The sequence below is a fragment of the Aspergillus undulatus genome (genome assembly GCF_047715775.1).
Source record: "Aspergillus undulatus strain CBS 261.88 unplaced genomic scaffold BDV17scaffold_7, whole genome shotgun sequence".
Lineage (NCBI taxonomy): Eukaryota > Fungi > Ascomycota > Eurotiomycetes > Eurotiales > Aspergillaceae > Aspergillus > Aspergillus undulatus.
Genome location: NW_027396611.1, coordinates 469747 through 487517, shown reverse-complemented (window position 1 = coordinate 487517; position 17771 = coordinate 469747). Strand labels below are relative to the sequence as shown.

General features: G+C 51.3%; 7 protein-coding genes across 7 annotated transcripts; 2 read left to right on the top strand and 5 right to left on the bottom strand.

Moving 5' to 3' along the window:
* The first annotated feature begins 361 nt into the window (after positions 1 to 361).
* Positions 362 to 1694, top strand: BDV17DRAFT_255078 (uncharacterized protein). Its single transcript, XM_073756880.1, has 4 exons — positions 362 to 980; positions 1037 to 1195; positions 1258 to 1427; positions 1490 to 1694. Exons 3-4 carry the CDS (start codon positions 1271 to 1273, stop codon positions 1672 to 1674), a joined length of 342 nt encoding a protein of 113 aa, XP_073619017.1. The 5' UTR covers positions 362 to 980; positions 1037 to 1195; positions 1258 to 1270; the 3' UTR covers positions 1675 to 1694.
* A 577-nt stretch (positions 1695 to 2271) lies between these two features.
* Positions 2272 to 3528, top strand: BDV17DRAFT_301127 (monocarboxylate transporter; the record flags this gene model as incomplete). Its single annotated transcript, XM_073764194.1, has 2 exons — positions 2272 to 2869; positions 2921 to 3528. The coding sequence occupies 2 exons, from the start codon at positions 2272 to 2274 to the stop codon at positions 3526 to 3528; spliced, it is 1206 nt and encodes a 401-aa protein (XP_073619016.1).
* Positions 3529 to 6432: 2904 nt separating this feature from the next.
* Positions 6433 to 8365, bottom strand: BDV17DRAFT_301125 (amino acid permease/ SLC12A domain-containing protein; the record flags this gene model as incomplete). Its single annotated transcript, XM_073764193.1, has 4 exons — positions 7849 to 8365; positions 7591 to 7771; positions 7063 to 7526; positions 6433 to 6987 (listed from the first exon to the last, which is right to left on the bottom strand). The coding sequence occupies exons 1-4, from the start codon at positions 8290 to 8292 to the stop codon at positions 6433 to 6435; spliced, it is 1644 nt and encodes a 547-aa protein (XP_073619015.1). The 5' UTR covers positions 8293 to 8365.
* Positions 8366 to 9021: 656 nt separating this feature from the next.
* BDV17DRAFT_288254 (nitronate monooxygenase) lies at positions 9022 to 9840 on the bottom strand (the record flags this gene model as incomplete). Its single annotated transcript, XM_073761354.1, has 1 exon — positions 9022 to 9840. The coding sequence occupies one exon, from the start codon at positions 9838 to 9840 to the stop codon at positions 9022 to 9024; it is 819 nt and encodes a 272-aa protein (XP_073619014.1).
* A 24-nt stretch (positions 9841 to 9864) lies between these two features.
* Positions 9865 to 11761, bottom strand: BDV17DRAFT_216252 (putative aminotransferase, classes I and II family). The gene has a single exon (XM_073755514.1). The coding sequence runs from the start codon at positions 11483 to 11485 to the stop codon at positions 10151 to 10153; it is 1335 nt and encodes a 444-aa protein (XP_073619013.1). The 5' UTR covers positions 11486 to 11761; the 3' UTR covers positions 9865 to 10150.
* Position 11762: 1 nt separating this feature from the next.
* Positions 11763 to 13774, bottom strand: BDV17DRAFT_301123 (TPR domain protein). Its single transcript, XM_073764192.1, has one exon. The coding sequence runs from the start codon at positions 13596 to 13598 to the stop codon at positions 11859 to 11861; it is 1740 nt and encodes a 579-aa protein (XP_073619012.1). The 5' UTR covers positions 13599 to 13774; the 3' UTR covers positions 11763 to 11858.
* Positions 13775 to 15285: 1511 nt separating this feature from the next.
* Positions 15286 to 17594, bottom strand: BDV17DRAFT_279832 (Zn(II)2Cys6 transcription factor; the record flags this gene model as incomplete). Its single annotated transcript, XM_073759782.1, has 7 exons — positions 15286 to 16140; positions 16198 to 16266; positions 16321 to 16359; positions 16412 to 16952; positions 17028 to 17395; positions 17449 to 17494; positions 17554 to 17594. The coding sequence occupies 7 exons, from the start codon at positions 17592 to 17594 to the stop codon at positions 15286 to 15288; spliced, it is 1959 nt and encodes a 652-aa protein (XP_073619011.1).
* Between the last annotated feature and the right edge of the window lie 177 nt (positions 17595 to 17771).

Sequence of the window (17771 nt, the reverse complement as noted above, 5' to 3'; positions counted from 1 at the left end):
TATACTGTACATCTGTATATTGGATTGCATCATATCGCATGGTCTATACTATACTGTTAACGTCATATAAAAGTGTGCGCGCTGTGGGGCTATGTCGGCGATAATTTCGGCATTTCTTTCGGTGTCTGTTCCAGGCCGCTTATTGGCTTTGCATTTACCTGCCCAAATATCAATCCCCGGGCTTCGGCCATTCCATGCTCTCCAGGGCTGTGCGCCCACTGGCCCTGAACGGTTCATATTCGTAAATAACAAGCCCACGCCACGACTTCTTCATACCACGGTGACATCTAAAATCCTATTTTTACCTCCCGAGCCCGCTCTCAGGTTCAAATCAATCCATACATTACCGATCAACAGTTGAATACCCCTTACCTGCTGAATACATCAAATTTGGCCCCGGGCCAATCAAACGAATCATGAACCATGCTGCCGCTCGTGCTCTACAATTTGTTGTCTTAGGAACCGAAAAGTGTATATCCTTCGCGCGCCAGCTCCTCGCTCAACTAAGCACTCATCTGATCAAATAACCTGGTAGTAATCCTCCGCAGATTATTCTACATATATTTGTGCCCATCTGAACCTCTTTTCTGCATTCTCAGGCGTAATTCCTGGACGCTTATATTACTTCTATTCCCGCATGTGTATTGTATGGAACAGGCGTTGAATAGTGCGGACTAAAGGGCTGCTTCGAACTGCCTCAGAGAGCTCACGCATCTTAGTGTGTTGATCTTGCTCTACTAGATTTAATGGATCTTCTTGTTCCTCTGGAGAGATCTTTTTCGGCCGCCCAGGGCTAGGAGAAGACTTCTGCTCCTTCAGAGTACGCTCTCTTGATACTGGTGACTAGTAAATTATTGGAACCATTATAAACTAACATTTTGTCCCCAAACCCGCTGATACTTTAACAGATACTAGGGATCCGGACGTCTTGCGAGCCAAAGCTTTACAGGCCCCGTTCAACTGCTTTGCTCAGGCGGAAGGTACGTACTTGCTCTCCGAAGGCAAAGGATGGACTTGGGTTGATTAACCGATATAGATCTATCTATGTACGCTAGTTCTCTTCTGGGGCTTTTCCCTAGGCACCGCATTGTCGCCCAGTATCGCCGCCTTCTTCGCATTCCGAGCCATTACGGCGTCGCAAGGAATAGCGTTCTTGATCTTGGGCTCCAGCTGCATCTCTGACATATACCATCCTGTAAGCATGAGATTCTGACAGTGCTCTGGGATGCCGCTGTGCTAATCACGTCCAAATCGAAGAGTGAACGTGGCTATGATCGCTTATGGGTGGATGGTTGATCGTCAGATTGGGGGTATTCCTGTTCCCATCATTTCGATGTTCCTACAAGGTTTTGCGCAGACAGCCTCGTTTGTCAGCATCAACACCTACATCCTTGATGTTATGCAGCATCGGAGCGGCCAAGTATCTGGTGAGTTGCCGAAGGGGTCGAAGAAAGAGATAAAAAGAGTGAGGCTAACGGAGTTCCTATAGCAAGTCACTACTTGATGAGGTTTGCTATTGCGGCAGCTGGGACAGCAGTCTGCCTGCCGCTGATCGAGCGTATTGGTGTTGGATGGACGTCAACTATATCTTCAGCCTTCCTGAGTATCTCTGCTGCTCTGGTATGTTGGACTCTTGTCTCGGGAGAAGCCTGGCGCGAGTCGTTCTCAACATAGTCTCTGTACGCACAGCCCGTTTTCATCGTTTTCTCTGCGGGCTCGTTTCTCCAAACGGATTACCAGAAGAGGCACCTTCATTAATTAATTTAAAGTATATACTAGTGATACTGAAAGCATATTCACAGACTTCTTCATCCTCTATTCATTGCGCTCATCCAACTCTTCTCACCTGGCATGCGAAAACATCCTAAGGTTATGTAAAGGAGCCCTGATCTCCCGGCGTTTGAAAGTCGCCGCTAGGATGGAAACTTAGCCAATCACCAATGGGTAAATCTACTTCGGCGTCTGATAACATATAGTAAAGCATCATGTCCGAGCTCCTCTCCGAGCTCGAAGATACCTGGTTGTCTGGGTCCTGTATCGCCATTCTTTCTGTTGATGACTGATGAAGAATTCTTCCCCTACTAGTCTCCTTTGCATATGTTCAAGCCACTCTTAGGTTTACACCTCAAATAAGCACGATTTTCCTTCCCCTATATTTTGATTGCGCTCTCCTACTAGTATTTGCCTAATTGACTTGTGCTTAATACCCTTCCGAGTCAACCAACCAACCTCGTCGCAGTTTCAAGGCTGAAGAGACACCAAAACGTGATAATGGAACCAGGCGAAGAACCACCCAACGGAGGTTATGGCTGGGTTTGCACGATTGCAGCTGCGGCTGTCAACGCGCACTCCTGGGGGTTCAGTTCTGCGTACGCAGTATTCCTTGCATACTATCTGGATAACGCGAGGTTTGAAGGTGGATCTCGCCTTGATTATGCTTTTGTTGGCTCCCTGAGCCTGACGGCAACCTTCATGGTATCTCCCGTCGCGACTGCTGTTACCCAGCGATTCGGTATTCGCAAGACCATGTTCATCGGCACGATCTTGGAGACGGCAAGCCTGCTGTGCGCCAGTATGGCGTCCCGGATCTGGCACCTCTTTCTTACTCAGGGGGTCCTGTTTGGTCTTGGAATGGGGATGTTGTTCGTCCCCGTCGCTTCCGTGGTGCCACAGTGGTCCACGACAAAGCGGTCGTTGGCGTCGGGTATCTCTCTCTCCGGGGCAGGTCTTGGGGGGCTCGTTTACTCCCTGGCGGCAGAGGCATCGATACGGAGCTTGGGCCTGGTATGGACGTTCAGGATCCTAGGCATTCTTGCGTTCACTATCAACACCACCTGTGTCATCTTGATTAGAGACCGCAACCACAGAAGTAAGAATCGGGCCACTCAACAAGAGGAAGTGGGCAAAGCAAAAGCCAAAGCCAAAGCGGCCATGGAGCTGGAGCTCCTCAAGAACGGCGAATTCCTCCTCCTGATTGGATTCAGCTGTTTCACCATCTTCGGCTATTTTATCCTCATCTTCGGCCTGGCCCATTATGGCACCGAGATCGGTCTCACCTCATCCCAGGCATCGCTTATCAGCGGCCTTTTCAATCTCGGACAAGCCATAGGTCGGCCCTTGATCGGATATTTCAGTGACAGCGTAGGTCGTGTCAACATTGCCGGCGTCACGACCTTCCTGGCCGGCGTGATCTGTCTGGCTGTCTGGGTTAACGCACAGAGCTTTGGACTCTTGATATTCTTTGCCATTGCCGAGGGCCTTGTAGCTGGTAACTTCTGGGCCACTATCGCGCCCTTGGTGGCAGAGGTTCTGGGAATAGGAAAGGTGCCTTCTGGGATAAATCTGGTGTGGTTGAGCATCGTCGTTCCTTCAACCTTCTCTCAGCCGATTGCGCTGAGGTTAACTTCGGGGACTGGGAGTTTTCTTGCCTCTCAGCTATTTGCTGGATTTATGTATATTGCTGCGTCTACTTGTTTGGGTTGGCTTTTTCTACGAACGCGGACGCAGACGAGTACAGGTTCGGTTTAAGGATTTACATATTACAAAGAGTTGCATAGATAGCCGTGTCTATAAGACATTTAAGCATTAAGTTAAAGGAGATTCAAGCAACTGAAATTGCAAATGGCTAGATTGGCTTTGTGCCATGAAGCATGCACCATGTATACAAAATAGATACCAATATACTGAGATTCCCAAAGAAAGATTCCAGGATAATCTTGAAGAATTAGATGTCGAGTGTTCGCACAAGACTTATCAGACATAGTAACAGAAGCTCCTGTTCTTCCAGTCTGTTTGACCAACAGGGCTCGTGACTTTGGTGGATTCTCCCTCCACCCTCACGTCAACAATGGCACCTGGGTTCGCGAGGCTTAGGTTCGATATAAATACATTGCTCTTTATCGCGTTTGGCGTTAGCTCGTTGAAGATAGACGTGGAACAGAATGAACAGGACTAGGCCGACACAGGAGATAACATGCATTGAAATAAATGTCGTTCGTTGAGATAAGTGCTTGTCAGACCTCTTCGTTTCTCTTTCACCCAAGTAGAGCAGAGGCTGCTTACGATTGGCATGGTTTTTGCGGTCTTTTAGCTAGCCTGGATCTGTGCCTGGAGCTCAACTCACTCGGTGGGACCAAGGAATCTTGCTTGCAGGGGCGTGTCTGGTAGAGAGAACATAAGCAAAACACCCCACACAATAATTATGGAGCCTAGGATAAGGAGCAGCACCTTAGGTAGAACTGGTTAGCAATCACCACAAGAATTGAACCCAACACAGACGGAAACATGGGGGTCGAAGCTGAACCTGCCCGCGAGAGATAAGCCCGTGATCGATCTGGGCGCAGCTATACGCCACCAAGGGGCTGATCACCGCACCCATTGAGTTGCGACAAACCAAAGACCATGCTGAGCCGCGTGCTGTGAAGGCTCGTACCAAGTGCTCGTAATCCACATGAAGCCAGGGCTAATGGGGCTCTCAAAGAACTCGAGCAGAGTCCGCATCACCATTATACGAGGAAATCTAGCAGCGGCTGAATGGCATGCAAGGACAACACCCCAAATGACACTATTGAAGTTGAAGTATCAGAGAGACAGGTCTTCAAATATGTCCGCCGAGTGCAGGTGTGGACTCACAATGCAATCGCCAGCGTCTTGCCCAGTGGAAACTGGACCAGAAAGATGTAAACAGGGTAGCTGGCTGCGGCATAATAAAAGTAGAATATGCTACTCGATCAGGAGTATTGGGTTCGATGAAGATTCTGTATAAGTAGCTCATCGAGTCTCAGCTGTAACGTATCTTGGTTGCGGTCTGGGGCTCTCACAAACACTTACTAGGTCTTGCTCAACGCCCCAAGATCATTGCATTGGACGAGGACAACTTTTCCATATACTGCAGCATGTAGTTGAAGATCGGAAGGGGCAGAATGCGATCCAATAATCAGTTACCAGCGAGTGGCCCTGGATTGGAACTATGTAGGAAAAACCACAAATCGATCTCCAGAAGCATGGCGTTCTCCTCATGGCTTTCCTCCGCCACCAGCTTGAAAGAACTTTCTTCCTCTTCAATAGATGCATTTGTGCGATGTCCATCTTATCATGGTGTGTGACCTCAGCCTTCTGCAATTCAGCCATAATTCTCTGGTGGTATTATATAGAAGACTGATCTAACTGTACGGAATAAGATAAGAAAGAATGATGATCGGAATTTAATTCAAACCTTTATACGAGAAACAGCAGATTCTCCACTGACCCTCTCGCCTTTGCTAGTGTCGATATCAATACACCCAGACCAGCTTATGTTCCTTTGACCGGTGCATAAGCTTCATTGTTTCAGATGCCGTGCCAATCATGTATGTTCAGGACTGGTTTCATTCATCGAACCGGTAAAATAGCCTGCCCAACTCATATTATTGCCGTACGTCATATGGGGTACCCAACGCTTTCCAACAACTCCCCCCTTCTCCCAACCCCCGGCGCGAAAGGCTGTGTTCAAAGTCCACTCGGTTCATGCATCCTCAAGGCCGCGATCTTTGCCCGTGTCCTGCAGCATAAAGGTGTTGGCGCTTTCAGCACAGATATGGGTACGACTCCCTCATACCTAAACGATGACAATCATATTTCCTGCTAAGAAATTTAGGAAATGTGAGCTACGAGGTCACTGCTTTCCATGGCCATTATTTTATCCCAACCCGAAAAGGGACGGCAATGCATACTGAGAGTTTTCGCGATGCTTGCAAGACGCCGTAAGATCATGATACTCACCATGGGCGTGGCCAAGGGGATGGCTGTAGCTGCTCCAAAGATTCTCTTCCACGAAAGATTCGCGGCACAGGTCAAGAAAGGTTTTGAGCAGGATAGGAAAATCAGGTAGACTCTCAGCTTGGCTTTGGATAAAAGGAACAAAGACCTGTCGTTCCACAGTCTTCTTAGCTGATTCGATATACCTTTGTTGATTTGTGGCTTGTACATTCTGGCTGTCATTAGACATAAAATTATCTTGAATTGTCTTCTCATCTCGACCTGTAGGGTTTATTACGTCAAGTGCTGGCTTCTCTCCACGATCAATGATATCACTGAGAGTGCACTGTAAAGGCCTTCGCTCCAATAGAAAATTGATTCAAGTATCTACTTTATAGAGAGCGTGGAGTTGAAAGAAAGACGAAGGACGTGTCAGGCGTTGATGGCAGCAATAAAGTGGTATTCCCTGACATAAAATGGAAGAAAAACACGGATCTTAATAAACGAGTTGTAGCAATTCCCTAGGATGTTGTGTTTTGCGATAATGGTGTAAGCCTGCGGCGAACAATGTCCAAAGTTGTCTCAGGATCATGTCTAGTAATACGTTCCCATTATCCAAACATGACATGACCATTGTTTGTCAAATACTTGCGCGGATCTGTGTGTCTTCAGCATGAACAGAGTCCGATGACAGACTTATTCTATTAGTACCCTGAGTTTCCCAGCCAAGGTCTTCCTCACAGGCGTAGTTTCTTCATCAGCATAATCAGCATAAAAACGCCGACACCTATCAAGATCAACATTCCTCGCATCGACCCAAACCGGACAGCGGTACCAGATCTGAGCCGCAACCCATATAATAACAACCACAACAACACTAATATAGTTGGCGAAGAAATTCTTCACAGAAGTCTCCTCATGCAAGGGCGAGATGCTCAAATAAAACTCGACGAGAATCAAACCAACACACCACATAAATCCCCACCAGGTGGCATAGGGATAAGCCCATGTTCTCCATGGAAGGTGAGCATCGTTCCGCCCCTGCAGCTTCCAGGTATACCGGAATCTCAGATGAGACAGACAGATCGTTCCCCATCCGAAGAGTGTAAGGAGTGACACTAGGTTTGATAGCCATGTGAACACCTGTGCGCCTGTATGTGATACATTTAGGTAAGCAAGGGCACCGCCGATACCAATTGTTGCGATGTACCCGGCCCAGGGGCGACCTATTCTGTCGGCTTTGCCAAAAATCTACATACGGTACTGTTAGTATAGGTATGCAGTTCAGCGCCCTGCACGGGGCAAGGAAAGCAGTGATCATCATACCTTGTGATTCATCTTGACATGCGCCAACCCCATGAGCATCCGTGAGCCTCCATAACCCGATATACTACCTGTTGAAACGACTGAAATGAAAATCACCGCATTCGTGATGTGCGCCATCACGCGAATGCCAGCGCTCTTGAAGGCAATCACAAAAGGAGAAGCGTTGCTCCCGGAGCCGCCAAATAGATTGGGGTCATTGGGGTCAACGGTTAGTGTTATCATTAGATTTCCGAGAATATAAAATAGGCCCAAACGGAGCCAAATGGATCCGATGGCTCTGGGCACTGAACGTCGAGGATTCGAGACCTCGCTCGCCACGAGGGCGCCATTCTCAGAGCCGGCCATGGCAAACACACAGGTTGGGAGGACACTGATGAATCCCTTGAAGCCATTGTTGAATGCCTGTTTATTCCAATATCGGAAGCCAATGGGTTCTCCCTTTGAAGCTCCTCCGGCGGTAACGACTGTGAGCAGGGCTTGAGTTAGTTATGATGCAACTGTAAATATAGGGGTGAACGTAAGGTATACCAAGTAATGCGATGATGACGATGAACATCCAGGCGAATTTCACGGTCGATGAAAATACCTCGACCTCTGCAAAGAACTTGACAGCCCAAATGTTAATCAAGATAATGACCACCCAGAAGATTGTTATCCACGCCGCTTTGGGTACCTCGTCCGTCCAGTAGTTCAAGACAGTGACAACGCCCTAAAGGCGTCTTCAATCAGCAACATGACAAGTAAACCAACCCATGAAAGTTTGAAATTGGGAGTCGGTAAACCAACTTGAAGTTCATTTGCAATCGTAATCCAATACGAGAACCAATAGCCCCAACCGAGCGCGAATCCAGCCGCAGGGCTAATAAACATTGTAGACCATTGTACGAATGCCGACGGAAGCGGATACACCACAGCCATTTCGCCGATGGACTGGGATACAGACCAAACCACAGAACCGCTGATTAGGAAGCCAATGAACAGACTAGCCGGACCGCCGTTGATGAGTGATTTCCCACTTCCAAGCCACATACCCATGCCGATTGCAGACCCGAGGGCAATCATAGTAAGGTGGCGGGTGCCGAGCGAACGATGAAGCTGCGTTTCTGCGCCATGATCTATCGTCTCGCCTTTAGCTTTGGTTGGCACATTCCCCAAATTGACAGTCGTATTGTCGCCCAGCGCTTTGATGGCGCTGAGCTCTAGGGGTTCGAAGGTTGGGTGAGAGCCCATAGTGAGTAGAAGACGAGGGAAATAAAGAGCTATTCAATAGGGGGGCAAGTAGATAATTCCAGAAGGAACTGGACTCAGTCTTGCTCAGGGAGATACTCTTGACAGGATCGGTGCAGCCATCTTATATCGTGTTCAGAGCTCAGACCGTAGCCACTCATAACCTCAGCTGCAGAAGGTAAACCTTCTGATATCTGAGAAGTCACCCTCAACAAGCGATGGAACAAAGATAGGCAATCTAGTGGCCGCTATCAGCCACTACGTAATATGAAGTCGTCTCTCCGCATTTGCGGAGATGTCAGCTCTATAGAATGGGACTATCGGTATACGCCGTTTAAGATATGGCTTAGTTGCTATACGTCTATGAGCTTATTGGATGATAGGGACACGATATTTCGAACGATATCTCGGTGTTTGGAGTCCAGGAGGGTATACTCCAGATGGCCATTCATTCTAATGCCGAGCCAACATGCTAATCCTAACCCCGTCTCTAATCTCGCATTCCATTCCTGATGACTCAAAATTGACTGGTTATGTTCTGCAGTCTCTGTTTTGCTTGTCCCCGCCCCGGCCCAGAGACTACTAATGTCCCTGACACTGACCTCCCCACTGCGCGCCACACTAATCCTCCGATACAACCTCTCCCTCATCTCTCTCACATCCATTCCAATCTCCAAATCCTCATAGCACTGATTCCTCAAGCACCTCCCATCATAAGACTCCGGCCATGGATTATCCCCCCCACATCTCGTCAAACACCCGAGACCGAACGGTCGATTCGCCACCATCAGAAGCTGCCAGTACCTCCCGGCGATATTCCTCAGGCAAGTCCGTCTCCAGAGCGCCTAAAAACCGTGTCCCCATAACCACGCCCGCAGCGCCCAGCGTCAGTGCCGCCGCCACACCCCGTCCATCCATGATCCCTCCCGCCGCGATGAGCGGGATATGGTCTATACCGTTTTGAGAAAGAGTATCGGCCACTTCCGGCAGAAGAGTCACTATGCTTGACCCCCGTGCATGCCCGTGGCCGCCTGCGTCACTCCCCTGGAGAACCAGGGCGTCTGGATGACAGGGGTGCGCTACATCTAGTGCAGCACGCACACTGCCTAGCTGGACCCAGACTTTCGTGTTTGGGGACGTATGGCGGATAGTCTCCGTCCAGTGCTTGAAGTCTCGTGGCTCACCAAAGGAAAGCCACACAAGGGCTGGCTTGTATTGTGCGAGTAGGGGGAGGAACGACGATGGCTTCATGCCCAGGACAATGATGCCGACTCCGATAGGCAGGAGATCTGCAGATCCAGACTCAGACCCTGCCTCAGACTTGGACTCTGCCTTACGTGGCCGTTTGATAGCCATATTCTGGAGAAGGGATTTCGCTTGACGAAGCTCCCTGCCCAGGGTGTGGGGGTTGTCGAGGAAGCCAATTAGCCCCAGGCCGCCGGATAGGCTTACAGCTGCTGCGAGAGCACTGGTCGCGAAGCCGCTCATGGGGGCATTTGCGATAAGGGGTGATTTGGTCCATGGAAATGCGGGAAGGGGATGGGATGGCATTTTGGCTGTATGTTAAGACAACTTTGTCGAGTTCGCGCAGATTGCTTTTAGGATTTTTGAAGATCTTGTTGTGATATGTACGCTCGTAGTCAAGTTTCAACGGTCCTTAAGATACGGGTGTGGAAAGAGCAGGGCGAGAATCAGCTTTTCAACCCCCGAATGCCCAATCAGCTTTTCTCTTCTTTTATAATATCAGCGCTTTGGCCCTGCTGACGCCTTCCAAGGTCATGTCAAGCGGAGACGTTACAGAAAACTAGGTACAAACCGTAGCTGACATTATACACACAAGGAGTCCAGACAATGTAGTGGCTCACTGAATAGCACGAAGAATCCTCAGCATAGCCTCCTCCAGCCACGGTAGAGGATGTGCAAAGACCACTCGAAACCACCCCGGATTCTCCGAACCGTAGGCGGTTCCATGAGCCACATACACCTTGTTGTCCAGCAGCAGCTGAAACAGCATGTCAGTGAAGTCGAGGCCCTGCACATCCACCCCAGGATGCGCAGGATGCGCTTCCAGATACTTCTTTCCGAGGTTAACCCACACGAAAAATCCAGCATTGCACCCGCGAGAATACTGGATCCCATGCTTATTGAGAAGATTGACAAGAAACTCGTGCGACTCGGACAGTTTCTCTCTATTAACTCGGATATACCGGTCTGTAAAGGCGTCATTCGCCAGAATAGAAGTTGCGATCTGGTCCGACAGCCCCGAGACAAATGAGTACAGCGAGAGACATTTCTGCGCAATATGTAGCTCCGGGTTTCCCTGCGAGATAACCGCGCCTACGCGGAGGCCGTTGGCGCCAAAATCCTTGCTCATTCCCCAGAGAACGTGCACCAGACCGGGATCGATCAGTCCCGTCGTGTCCCTTGACAGGAGGGACTCGAATTGTGCGAACGGGACGTCCTTGTCAACGCGGTTTTCCCACACGGATAGTGCGTAGATCTCATCGCTAATCAGGTGCATCTGCCGTGACTGGCATAGCCGCATTAGTCGGTCGACCGTTGCACGCGGGTAGCATCGACCCAGAGGATTATGCGGGTTGCATAGCATGACCGCTCGGACACGCTTTCCCGTGCGTTCTTCAAAGTCCGATGCTGCCTTTTCGTACAAGTCAACTGCTTCCGGACTCAGGGGGTCCACGCCTCCCATCTCCACGGGTATCACGACTGCCTCGGGTCGGAGACAGATATCGGCGATGAAGGTGCTGTAGTATGGCTTGCTGAGGAGGATAGCCTCGCCTGGGTTCACGAACGTCCAGCTTAGATGTTCGATTGCAGAGGAGCACCCGTTCGTCATGAGAACGTGGGCAGGCTCGACTGGGCGGAAGGGATTAAAATGTCTGTTGAGGAAACGGGAGACGGCTTTGCGAAGGGCGTTAGATCCCATGCTTCCGTTGTTGTAGGAGAGATGTTCGGCTGAAAGATGGAGATTGGCGTGGATATATTCGAGGAGTTCGCTGTGCAGAAGCGTGTTCTCTGCCATTCCCACGGAGAGGTATCCGGATGGGTTCTTCAGGGGATGCCACATGTCACTGATTATGTCCCAGGTTGTGCGCTTTGCGCCCAGATCCAGAGCATTTTGGCCTCGTTTGGAGAACGACTTGGAAGCTTTGAAGGAAAATGGGGAGATGGAGCCCATGGTGGGTTGGCAAGTCTATTGGTGTTTTGAAGACTTGAGTGCTGGGGAGCGCACGGATGGAGAGAACGGATTTATAGGGCCTGTCTTTGTCGAGACGAGAACCAGACGCCGGTTCTCAGGCCTCGTCGCTCGTGTCTCTTTGGTTTATGGATGATTGATATCTGGCCTCTGAACAGCCACGTAGCGTGTATCCTGTAAGTGTAGCAGCTTCTACATCATCGATCGGGTCAAACCCTCTCTTTCGGCGTCTGAAACGCATCCCCGATTTGTTTGGTGTCTGATCTTGTCCGTAGTTCCTCTCTGCGGGGAGAACCCCGCATGTCAATCGGTGACATTCATCATTCATCAACGGATAGTAACAGCCTATCCAAGGCTAAGCACAACATCGCTCGCTACCCTCCTTCCCACCCAGGGCTCCCAACCGACAAAAGCAAGACGAACGAATCTCCACGTCCGCCACCGCCACCGCAACATCCAACTGCTGTTTAATGATAGCTGCCTCTTTATCCCGTCCCAACCTGACCAGGCACTCATGATACCCATGCAACGCCCACACACACCCCGGATGCTGATGCGCGCGCGTCAACCCCTCTGCAACACCGAGATCCTCCGCATACGCTCGCGCTGCCGCCTCCACATGGCCTTGCTCCAAAGATAACGCGGCGAATGCATGGCGCGTGGGCACCATCCACCCCCAGGGCTCGGTGTACAGCAGGTTATCATCGTGCTCAATGGCTTCGCGGAGATGGCGGAACGCAGCGGCGTAACTGCCCGCGCGGTACTCGATTTCCCCGTTCAGCATGGCAGTTGCGACCTTTAGGATGTCAACAACGCGATTGGGGTGATCTCTTCTTGAAGTGGGAACATTCTGGGCTGCCGCTGCGTAGAGCTCGCGGTATCTATATGCCTCGGGCAGGTTTCCCGTTGCCGCGTGCGCGATGCCCTTTCCGTACAGGGTCATTGCGGTTGTCACGCAGTAGAGGTCCTTGTCCTTGCCTTGGTCTTCTGGCGTTGGGAGGCCGATGAGGGCGTCCCAGAGCCCAAAGCGGACGTAGACGTGGACGCGCACTGAGAGGAAGAATTCGAGCCAGTCTGCTAGCGGTGGGGACTGGGTAAGGAGGACTTGGGTAGTTATGGAAGACTCCATGTGATCAAGCGTTGCAAGGGCGATTTGGGACTGACCGGATAGCATGGCGTTGTAGATGAGAGAGTGGTAGTTGTGCAGTCGGTAGAAGCTGTACATGTTCTTTGCGCCCTTGCGGGCAAGGTATTTCTCGTCGGCGCGGATGGCGGCTGCGTTGGACTCGATTCCACGGCGGTAATCACCGACTAGCACGTCTAGGTGGGTGGGCATGTGGTGGAGATGGCCGGCATCCGGGACGAGATGGCGGAGGTGGTCTGCTGGTGGGAGAGCGACAGCCGGGGTTGCGGACATTTCCCAAAAGTGGATACAGAAATGGAGGAGGCCAGGATGCGTATTGGCGTTGGGATGGCGGAGACCTTTGGTGAAGAGGCGCTGGACGTCGAAGACAGGCGATGTGTTTATGGGGAGGCCCGTCTTGATGCGAAACATCTTGCGTTGGGCGATGTGCATTTTGGCGTCAATGTAGAGGGTTGTCACATCGAGATCATGGGGGAACTTTTCGTACGCTTTTCTCATTGCTTGATCATACGCGTGGTTGATCTGGTTGTAGTCCTCGACTGGGTGGTCAACCGGGTAGCGTGCCTGCATCGCTTCGATGATGGCGCGCTCCACAGGAGTCACAGTTTCGGTTTCTATAAGGTCAAGAGCGTGACGGCTGGCGTCATGGCATACCTTCATACTGCGTTTGAGGTCAAGGGGGTCGAATAGCCCCCATCCCTTGTTGTAGTTTGGCCCTGCCGCGTACACAAGCCCCCAATATGCCATGGCGCACTGCCGATCATGTGCTATGGCTTGTTCGAAGCATCGATAAGCCTCATCATGATTGAAGGAGTAACACCAGATTAAGCCACGGTCAAACCATATCTGCGCAGCCTCATTCTTGGTGCTGATTGTGCGACTGTATGTGCCCAGGTCGTAGTACTCCTCGGTTGGGGGCTGTGGTACAATGGAGTCAGGGACAAGCGACATTGCGGCAGCTGTACAAAAATGCTAAACTGGACGGTACGAGTATGCGACGTAGAAGACAAAGAGATGTGCTAACCAGGGAGATCTTTTTGCGATAAATAGAGCCCGTCATCAGACACCGATTTCAAAGACCGCCCGCCTCTATTTGATCCGAGACGGCGTCAGCGTCACACTAATAAAATTAATACATTTCTCCATAGGTGTCAGTCATGAGCTGGGACTTTCGGCCGAAAAAATTCGTGTTATAGAGGAGAGTGCGTATGATTCCTCTTATAGACGCGAACTACCCATCTGGAAAGACGTACTCAACCCCACTACCTCTCCAGTACCTTCGCAAGCGACCGCGCTCGAATCCTATCCCCCAAAAACCAATATATATATATATATACTGGAACAGGGACCAAAGCCGCGCTAATCGCTCCCAAGGTCGTAGTCGTCTTCGCGACTCCAAGCGCATGAACCATCTGCGTCGCAAACAGGGGGAACACAGCCCCAAATACACTGCGCATCGATCCATTCACCCCCATCGCGCTGTTCGCCATGCTCGTATAACAATCCACAATGTAGGTAAACCCCTGGATAAAGAGCAGGTACATCCCTGCACCAATAACGAAACTCGCGCACACCGGACTCCCCCACGAGATGGCCGGTGCGGCGGTTCAGGCAAACCAAAACATGCCGATGGGCACCATGATCCCGCCGGCGGCTTTCGGGGATGAAGGTGCCGTCGGGGGCGTGGCTGCGGTTGCGGAAGTACAGCTGGTTGTAGATTATGATGCCGAGGGCTCCGACAAAGATGGCGACGGGTGCGACACCAAAGAAGCCTGCGAAGAAACGGACCTATAAGAACAACCGCGAGATCCCTGCCGAGTGCTGGCATCAGGTCGAACAGCGGTGATATGGCAATTCCTAATGGCATGGGCCATTTGCGGCCGAACCGTTCAGAAACAGGTCCGAATATGAGGAAGCCGAAGATGTAGCCCTACGTCAAGTTGGTCATGACTTCAGTCTTCACCGTCTCCGAGGCTAGGGGAATAGCTACGGCTAGGAACAACGTCGTTCCCAACACAGCCACTGCATGGCTAATGCTGAACTCTCGCACGAACTTCTTGGTTCCTGTCTCGAAGATGCTGCTGGCCACCGTTCCGATCAGATTCAGGACCGCCACCAGCGAGGTGACCCAACCCAAACCCTCCACAGGAAGGGCCAGTTCAGCGGACGCTCTCGGTCATCCGGTCCCTCAAAAGTCAACCAGCTGCGGATAGTCACTTTCCTGATCATTCTCATAGACAATTGTCCCGGATGAAGGCCCCATTGCTGGTGATCCGCGTGGCGAGGCTGTTGTAGGTTGAGAGATCGTCCATACTGGGAGGGCCTTGTGGCTCGTTTAATAGGCGCAAAAGAGGCTTTCAGCAACCATGCCAGTTACCCACTCTGGCTAGTTGTTCAAGCGCTTGGACCCGGGCCAAATTTCTTCTAGGCCATTGAGTCCGGACGGGCGGAGAAGCTGTTGTCAGCATTGAGCCCCAAACGCCGTAGTGACTTCAATAATGTGAGACCATGTTCGGTAACAGGATTCGATTCGGCATCTCAGGCCGATGAACCGAAAACCCAAAGACCGAGACGCCGTACTCATTATAGCAACAGGAATGCTCATCACTCCCTACAGGGTAAGTAGCACGCAGTTCATTTAATCCATAACCATAGACTCAAAAACAGCCTCCACCTCGCGAGTCATGGTCCCAACTCCTTCAAAGACCGCATCCGCCCGGATGGAATTTCCCAGCGCCTCCATCCCACACTGCAGCTCCTCCACCAGTCTTTCTGCATCTTGCACCGCGCTTATAACGCTCGTCCGATCAAGAAGGTACGCATAACTATTCATGGTCCCAGAACACATCGCTGCGTGCACACGCCTTAGCAGAATTGCCAGAACATAAAAGCTCTGCATCTGGCAAATGGCCATATACGGCACCGAGCGCGGGGACGCCAGCCGGCGCCGCGACACCGATGGTAAAGCGGTCCCCACTTCTACAGTGTCAGAGTACGATGGGTTCGGAGCCGCGAGGCGACGAAAGACGCGGGATACGACGAGCGCGGACTGGAGGCAAATCTGAACGGCTTCCTGTTCCGTGTGTTTGAAGACGGCGTTGATTTCGGCAATTCGGCCCGTGGAGAGGCGGATATCGTGTGCTGGTCGGGAGAGCGTGTGGATCGCAAGGAGGTCGTAGGGTTTGTCGTGAAAGAGAGGCCGCTCTGGGAAGGCGCGGACGCGGTGGAGGGTGAGTCGGGAGGTGTGGATGAGGGCGTTGGCGATGGCCCAGAGATTGCGCGAGGCGTCGGCTTCGGTGCCTTGGTAGTGTGTCACGCAGCGAAATCGGTCTACTTCGGCTGCGAGGCTGAGGATAAATACCTCTAGGTTTTGGATGTCTTCGGATGTGGAGGCGGGAAGTCTGGGGTTGATACTGGTTTCTCGGATGAGGGCGCGAGCGATGGAGCAGCTGCGGAGGAGAGCTACTTGGGCGTTCACTACAAGGGGCCATGGCTAGAGGTCTTTCATCAACAGATGTGTGGAACTGCCAACCGCATCAGGGGCACATACCTCACGGCAGCCACGGAACTCGGGAAACATGGTGGTGATTCGGTGGTCGTCAAAGGTAATAATTGGATCCTAGATGCGAGGTTAAGGGCGCGAAACCGATATTGGCCTTTTACAAAAACTGACCGACCCGTACAAGATAGATGACTGATAAACTAAAAAGAGCTGCTTTCATTAGTATGGCATCAACCTGAATCTAGACGAGATAAATACAGACCGTCGCCCACCAGCACCGACGATGCGCATCCCAGCAGCCGGTTTCAGGATTCTCCATGTGCAATGACAAGTCCATAGCGGCTGTCAGCGCCTGGTTCGCCCATGCACGCATTCTCGGAATACTTCCGCGTTGACAGTATTCGTACAGACTCAGAAGCCCCAGTGCGAGGACTGGCTCCATCCTTCTAGGAATTTCCGGATGCAAAGTACTCCGTGGGTCATCTGCCAAATCGCCGTGGGACCATACCTCGAGCGAGTCCTGCAACGACTCCAGTGCAGATCGCGCATATAGATCGGCGTATGAGCGTCGTAGAGCCGCAGTCCCATCCTCCTTTGCTTGTGCACTCCTTTGTGGCGGGATCGGAGCCAGCATCGCCGCCAGGGCGAGGCCCAGGGGAGACGTGGGCCAGTAGGGTAGAGTGGAGGCATCTGCGTAGGGCGACCGGACACTTAGAATCACATGGTTGTCCTCATACTGAGCTGAACCTGGGGGTGGTAACAGAGGGAAGTAAGGGTGAATGAAAATATAGTACGCGTTGATTCTGTAAATGAAGAAGAGGGTTGTGTTAGCTGTAGAGTTTATTGCCAACTCCGGAGCAGACATTCCGGAGACATACAGGTCTTGATCACAGCTGTAGGCTCTGATACTTGACGTCAGCATATCCAAAGGCCCCTGAAGCTCTTGCGCGTCTCCGCTAAGCGGAGAAGGAAAACTTATGTCCAGGTTCTCCAGCGACACGCCGGGCAGCTGGGGACCCGGTTCGATTGGAGATGGTGACGATGGGGGAAGAGGAACAGAGTCGCTGGCGGCCCAATGGTATCCCTGACCATTCGCACCGCTGTCTCTGTTATAGCTGTTGGCACTGGAATTTCTCGCAAGTCGTTGAGCTTTTTTCCGAGCCAGCTCCTGGGCGGCCAAGGGACCTCGTCGAGCTCCGCCTCGTCGACTGGGCTCATATCGGCATTGTTCTTGATGTAAGCGGCACTACAGGTGGTGACCATTAGGAAGCTCTATTTAGGGATGAAGGCAGTTCTTACGTTGGCACATGGGTTCTGGCCATCACAGCGGATTTTTGATGCCCGGCTGTCAACCCGCGTCAGTGCTATTCCTTGCATAAATTTTCCGGGCTGGAGGTCACATACCAGACAAGACATGCCAGCTTGACCGGCCGAGAAGAGGTCATTCTCTTTTACTTTTTTTTTTTTTTTGTGCCTTTTCTTTTGCAATTTATTTTTGTCTTGAATGAACTCGTGGGAGTGGATACGAGCACTCAGTTGATGTCCATGAAGCCATGATACAAAGAGGAGAAGTTGGAGCTTCGGCGTCTGAAAGTTCGGTGTTTGAAATCAGGCCATTTCAA